General features: G+C 34.5%; 1 protein-coding gene across 1 annotated transcript; it reads right to left on the minus strand.

Annotated features, from left to right (window-relative positions):
* Positions 1 to 1,898: 1,898 nt before the first annotated feature.
* CPR9 (cuticular protein RR-1 motif 9) lies at positions 1,899 to 4,527 on the minus strand. The gene is given in 4 exon segments (NM_001173268.1): positions 1,899 to 1,971; positions 3,499 to 3,744; positions 3,968 to 4,332; positions 4,513 to 4,527. Coding segments are annotated over 4 exon segments (699 nt in total).
* Between the last annotated feature and the right edge of the window lie 3,312 nt (positions 4,528 to 7,839).

The following is a 7,839-nucleotide window of genomic DNA, read 5'->3' on the forward strand; positions in this document are numbered from 1 at the left end:
AATTGGGCTGAATCCTATAGATTCTCGTCACTTCAACTAACTATGATGATGATGCATGTGCCTCTGTGATTCCGACGGCCTAGTAAGGATCTGAGTGGACTCCTTAATCGGAATTAGGGAGCCGGTTAACCAGACCAAAGTGTATACAGGATCGTGTTTCGCAACGTAAAACGCATGCCGCGCTTTGTGGATTTGAGATCAGGGGATTGACATTTCAATTGACATTGCCAAAGACTATCTTCCCAGTACTGGGCTACCGGACCAGTCCATATACAAGAGAATAGGTGATGATATTGCTACTACAGATGATTGTAAGGCGCTTAAGGACCAGTTTGGTGTCTTCTGAGCAATAAATCAAGATCCCTATAATTTTTTATTTGCTTTGTAATATAAATTGTCAACTAGGTCTAAAGAATAAGGCGGCTGGTGTACTTGTATTGTGTAATAATTCTTTTTTTGGGTCAGGGCTGAACCTCTTGCATGGTTTCCGCATATAGGGGCGCGCGGTATATACAGGACTCGGTGGCGAAAGGCTGGGCCAAACATGGTAGTGGCCCAACCATTAAACGATCCTGCGATACAATACGAAAATTCGTACACAATAAATGTTCATAAACTATTTTCACGATGAAGGAAGGAATCGTGTTGCAATAATCAATTGTAAAGCTTATAAAGCATGATAATTGGTAGGCAGTACCACCATCTTGCCTATGTCTATCGCGAATATTTATGGTTTCTAGTTTAAAGGTTGGGACAACTGTTATATTTAAGATTAAGACTGTCTGACTATTTTATGTCTTAGAGTGTAGAGTTGTGAGATCGCTAAGAAATTTAGTCTAATAAAAATATAGAGTTCTAAATTAACAAATTAAATTTAATACAACTTCGCGTCAAACAAAGAAGACAAGGCAAAATCGAGAAAAAATACATCAACAATTATACTCCAATTACCAGAACAAAGCATACAATATATTGTAGGTAAGAATTAAAAAACTGTATATACATTTTACAAGGCTACTCGAGTTTGAGGCTGGTTTTTGTTAGTTTTTTGTCAACGTTTAGTTAATTTCGAATTACAGAAAAGAAATAATATAATAAAAAAATACACAAATCACTATGAAAATTCGTTTATTTTTCTTTAATTTTATTATTTACATTGATAAATTACAAACACATCTAAAAACTACATTAAAATAAAACGTAATTGTTACAATTTCTATCACAGTCCCAAGTAAACACGTATGGTCTTTTCGATAAATATATTCGTTTAGATAATCCCACTTTTGAAAAACAAATGAACATACTAAAGTATTTACAAACAGCAGAGTACGAACAAAAACTTATTAGCAATTAAACTCATTCTAAACGCAAAAATCGGGTTTCAGCAATTTAACAAGAGCCATCAACCCGCAAACATACAGATTATAAATATAAAAAAAATTACAAATTAGTAAGTTACTAGCATAGATAATACATTGAATATTTATTACTAGTATTAAAAACGAAGCAAGCGTGAAAATACGAGTTGTTTAAGAAGATTTTCTGTTTAACAATGATGACCTCGTGACCATTGTTGTAGGCTATGCAAAAGATAAACTTAAAAATTGTTAATGGACCTAAATAAAAAAAAAACATAATTAAGATTTTAGTTACCCATTTTTGTTGTTTTTTTTATCCACCTCGACAGCCAACCTTTTTTTCAATTTGCCTAAGCCATTGAGAATTATATAAATATGCATCATTAGTAGCTAAGGGTATATTTTGTATTTTGAATAAAATACAGTTGTGTAGAGTTTTTCAGATTGACAATTATTAGAGAAATACCTAATTGTGGAACGAAGGCGAAAAAAAATTATAGTAGTGTTTCTTCTAAAAAGTGGGATCGTTCTAGAATGAGATCAATAGTGGTAGCCTCCAGCACCCCCGGAGCCTCCAGAGCCGTTGCCGTTTCCGCCATTGTAGGAACCCTCACTAGAATGAAACAATTTTTTTATCAAGATTTGTTTAAAGCTCCTTGAATATAATACATGAGACAACAACATTAAAAAAATCAACCGCAATTTTTTTTGTCATATATCGTCTTCTCGCATTAAAACTGTATAACCTCAAAACTTACTAATTTTACATGAGAGTGTTTTAAAGGTTGAACATGTAATATTTTTAATATTAATCGTCTTTGTAACATATTTTTTTAACAGTTACATTATTTTACCTTTCAAAGTAAGATAAAATTATGTAATAATTTTGTTAACAGTAGTCAAAACATTAGTAAACTAAAAAAAAAATTAAAACTAAACTACGCTTTTTCTGAGAAACGCAGTATTTCTGAGAAAAATACCGGTGATACGACTTAATATTTATTCGTAGGGTGATGTTTACGCATATTAACTCAATTTGGAATATTTTTGGAAATTGTATACATTTCATGCGAAAAGACGATATATGGTTAGCGCATCATCTAGATACCTAAACAACTGAGATACTTTTAATTATGTATCAGTCTAGGAACTTTAAAAACGCTCTGGTCTAGACGATAAGACGACTGTTACATTCGTATCGAGCGAAGTGTATGTGTCGTATTCGAATCCTAAAGGAACCAATTTTTGTAATGAAATACGTACTTGACAAACATTCACAAGTTAATTTCACTGTGTAGGAATAACATCATGTAATAAAAATCAAACCCGCAAAAATCGTCTATTTTATTATCGTCTAATCAAATATTTTCTATGTTTGTATAAATATCAATAAAATAAACATCTTTTTGGAAATAGTATCAAAATCAACAGGAAATTTTGTAGCAGTGATTATTTTTAAATGGGTTGGATATCTGTCTCACATGGCCTGAAATTAAAGTTAGCGGTGACGTCATAAGCCACATTCTTTTTATATTTGACCACTAACTACACTACGCTTATTTTCAAAGGTGCTACTATGGTGACCTTTGAATTGATTTATTTTATTCATAGTACTTTCGGGTTTTAATAAAATATCTTTGGTAAAAGAAAACCTCAAAATGAGATCCACCGTGTCGGTAGTATGGTTAGGTCGTTGTTGTTCAGAATTTAAATATGTACGTACATGGTATGTACATCTTAAAATTTTGCTACCACGTTTCAGATTTTTGGAAACATCTACTATTCTATGATCGCTAGAGCTATAGCATTTAACCGAAAATAGTTTAAATATCTAGGGTTAATCAGTAGAATTCGCCACTTAATATGTTATAGTTGAGGTTGCTTCATTTTCCACGTCTGCGAAATAATATCATATGTGTTTAAGCGCATTGGCGGTATTTTTGGGGTAGGTAAAAAAATCAGAGAACAAGATGTGAATGCATACAAGCTTTGAGGCCATTGGAGTTATCATTTTTATAGATAGTAGATAAAGTAAGCAAACTGCCTGATTATGGTGTTAAAAAATCTGAAGGAAAAATAACTTAGGATACTTACAACAAAAATGCGTGCGTTGTGATAGCAATGCTACTTAAATACTCACGAGGAAGGATTACGCTTGTTGAACTCAATCGAGCGCAGAATCTCTTCTGGGATGGGAGGAGGAGTGGGGAGGTGAGGGCCAGTTGGGTGGAAGCCATTCTCGTCAGCGGTGTAGGTGATGGAAATTTGTTGGCCGTCCGGGGTGCGGTAAGAGAATGCCCCTTCCGCTGTCACGGCTGGACCTTCAGGGCCTTGAGCACGAGGTGCGCCACTTTCTTTGGCTGAGATGCCATTACCGGTTTCGTAACTGAAAAAGGTTTCAATAAAAAAGTCCTGATTTTTAATTATAGTTAATTTAAATTCGGCGACAACTTTAGATTTGGAACCCTTTGCTTTACCAACTATTTATTTTACTAAAATTAGTACGTTTTGCGTTTTTGAAGTCTGTTTAGTAAACGTTTCAAATTTTATGTAATTACCTACCTAAAGCAGATTAAACAAAAAATACTTCTTATTAATAAATTACTTACCTAAAGTGATAACTTCCATCGCCATTATTTACATTTTCGAAACTAACTATCGGTATCTGCGGGCCACTGCCGCCGCTGCTTGTGCTTCCAAAACCTCCAGAACTTGATCCCCCAGATCCACCTCCGCTGGAACTTCCGTGACTTCCGGAACCGGAGCCACCAAACCCTCCTGAGCCACCCCCGAAATGACCACCGCCGCTACCCCCAAAGCCACCCCCCGAGCCGCTTCCACCGCTGCCTCCAAAGCCACCTCCTGTATTGCTCCCTCCGTTACCCCCGTTGCCACCGCCAGGACGAGGGGGGAGGTATTGAGGTTCCAGGCGGCCACATGACCCTAAAGCTATCAAGACTGACGTCAATAGTAACTGAAATATAAAAAAAGTTGCAAATAATATTTACGTACGAAACCAATAAAATATGGTGCAATGAATTGTTTGTCATTTGATCCTTTCACACTGCCTGACCTTTCACAAAATCGACAATTTGATAATAATAATTTTATGAATACCAAATTTGCAAATTTTAATTGAACTGGAAATACTCACCAGAACGGTGGCCATTTAGAATGTAGAGCGGATGCTTGTTGCGAAGTAAACTGAATACAGTTTCCGAAGATGTGCCCCGTTTTATATTGGCCAGGATCGCCCTTTCTCGTTTACTTTACCTTGTGCTGCGATATCGACAAGTGATTCCGAGCTTTGAGGAACTTTAAACTTGATACGACATTCCTAGATTGAATGTCGTAATGCCACTAAATAGGGAAACAGAGCATAATGTAGTCGTGATCGGTTGGCCTATTGTTATTTAATAGATTAACTTCCATATTAAGACAACTGTGGAGCGATTTGTTTGTATATTATGAAATCTTCAAAATTAAAACTACAAGAAAGTCGTTCAATTAAAAATAAAGTTATAAATATACAATTAATTATCAGAACATTGGAAATATTTTAATATTTTTGAATAGATCGTCCAAACGTTTGACTTATATGGTTATTATTATTGTTTACTTAAAGTACATAAGTATTTAATTTTGTAGCTAGTGGTAAGGTCTTCATCCACTTTAAGATGTAAAGTTAATCAGTTGTATTGTTTACTGCCCTAAACTTTCTAGAACACATGATTGCTTGGTGGCAGAAATAGGAAAGTGATGAATGATCTCGAAGTGAATTTTGTCGAGCAACTGGCTGGCTGTTGGTCCTGACCCCTGATCTGACTGTAAAGCGGGAACCAGATTCCATTTCCGATCGAAGCCAGTTTCATTGAAATAATTTTGGTATTCAGGGCCTGGTACTTGTTCTCATATCGTATGTTTCTGGTGCATAAAACACAGTAGACACAATCCCAGATAAGGCTTAATGAATGTGTCTATAGCTTATTCCATGAAAAACATTAATTTTTTAAAACTGCTCGCCTGCAGTCTGTCGTATATTGATTCTACTATATTATTAATGTGCTATTCTGATGTATACCCTATTCTGTTGTAAAATTTCAATAAAGATAAAAAATAATAATAGAAGAAAAAAAATTCCATCATCACAATATTTGCAATTATGTTATAATATTAATAAGATTAACCAGCTATAAGTTTAGTTTAGTTTTAAACTGTGGCCCAATCGGCTACAATTTTAAAACATAAAACACGCTCATAGCAAACACTTTGAATTGTCTGCCAAATATAATCATTCTTGTTCATACCGTAATAAAACCTGCACAAGTTTTTGGAAAACTCCTTTGAACAATCCATATTTACGTCAACCTATGCGCAGTATTCAAAATATGAATTAAGGCAAGTAGAGGTAGATGGGGGAAAATGGTGGGAATGATAAAGAACTAGGACAGGAATATTATCCTAAATCTTTTGTGTATTTAGTATGTGCTTTTTAACTTCTTGTTCGCGCTAAAGTTAACTCAAATTTTCGTAGAGTTAGGATACATCACACACATATTTTATGTGCATGCTGAGTTTAGTAAATAGACAATGGCTTAAGTTTAGATTAGGTAGTAGTTTATATATTTTTCTGCTTCCAGGAATGATTTGTTTGCATCCTGAATTTAAAAAAATATATAAATATTATGAGTACCTACTAGATTTCCGCCCGCAGATTCGCAATCGTTATACGTGGGCAGACACGTGTTCAGTAGTGGGATGAAGCTCATATTGTTTCTCAGGGCTAAGAACTATTTCTATACTGAAATTCTTTAATCGATTTTAATCGGCTAAGCGTGAAAACTTAGCATATAAATAAATTACTTTCGTGTTGAAACTAGTATTTAAAGATTAAAATATTTTAGCTATCGCATCAAACATTAAAATACGTAAGAGAGTATGCATGACGAGATAATATTAAGATGACATGAAATAGAGGATCAAATAATTTGATAAACTACCATTACTCTTACCACCGCCCCGCCTATTTCTGCCGTGAAGCAGTAATGCGTTTCGGTTTGAAGGGTGGGGCAGCCGTTGTAAATATACTGAGACCTTAGAACTTATATCTCAAGGTGTGTGGCGCATTTACGTTGTAGATGTCTATGGGCTCCAGTAACCACTTAACACCAGGTGGGCTGTGAGCTCGTCCACACATCTAAGCAATAAAAAAAAATTAAGAATTTTTTAAAATTCAAGTAATTTTGATTGCCCGGTGTGAGTTTGGATCAAACTGTGGAAGCCACTATAAATTTTATAGGTCAAACAACAAGTTCTGAGCTTTAGACTTATGAAGCTTTACAAAGACTTATGACTCGTATTGAATGGTAACCCCTCCTATGTTTTAATTGCATTCTACTTCACAACGTGAGCAATTATTAATAGCTTAGTAGGTTGAATATGCAGTTATAGGTAGTTGTAATGGTTTTAAGCCTCAGTGATACTCTCACTTTTTTTTACGTGGATACTGTAATGAAATTAAGTACATAACCCGATGACGTGGGCGCTTATATTCATCTTTGGTATCGATGGGTTCCAATAGTGGTATTTATTTTGGGCGTTTCATGGGATCCAATAGCTGCTCAACATCCGACGAGCCATAAATTGGTCTACCTATATACGAATTAATTGTATATTAAGATTTTAAATTTGAATTCCTAGAAGAAATACATCATCTAGATATTCTGAAAAGCAAAGGGCAAGCGTTTACAATGCTATGATATCGTTGCATCAGAGTTCTGGGGCGTGTTTGCAGAGTGAACTACTAAAGGGCGTGCGATAGGTACTTACTGTCATGTTTCTACATTTGGAACGCTTGGGACGTAGCTCTTTGATGATGTGTTTAATTCGTTGACAATTAATTATTTATATTGTAATCTATATATTAATACGTGAAGCAAAAACTTTGTATCCCTTTTTACGAAATTTGCACGGACGGAGGAGTATGAAATTTTCCACACTTATAGAGAATATAGAGAAGAAGTGCACTATGCTAATATATTTTTTAAATAATGCATAAAAGATACATTAAATTAATAAAGAAAACATTACACACACTACATATCATGTATTTGACGCACACACGCATGCATACCTACTATTTATTGTCAAACTTTTGTTCTTGACGTCGGTTGTCAAATGCGAAATTTGTGATTATAGAAGTATAAAATACAATCATAATAGTGTACAAACGTACAATTTCAATTAATTATAGTCGAATTTCGACTACTGCGGGACCTCTAGTACATATTTACTTTATCTACGCTAAAACAACTATCTAAATAATTATTAAGTACGCTAACATCATTTGACAACATTTTAACATTCATATTATTTATTTTAATAGTAAGAGAGACCATTGAAATAGTTACATCAATACATCAATGGTTAGTTTAACTGTTGTATGTGCTCACAGAATGTTCACTCGGTTGTTCTAACATTT

Source organism: Bombyx mori, chromosome 17 (assembly GCF_030269925.1).
Source record: "Bombyx mori chromosome 17, ASM3026992v2".
In the NCBI taxonomy this organism is placed as follows: Eukaryota; Metazoa; Arthropoda; class Insecta; order Lepidoptera; family Bombycidae; genus Bombyx; species Bombyx mori.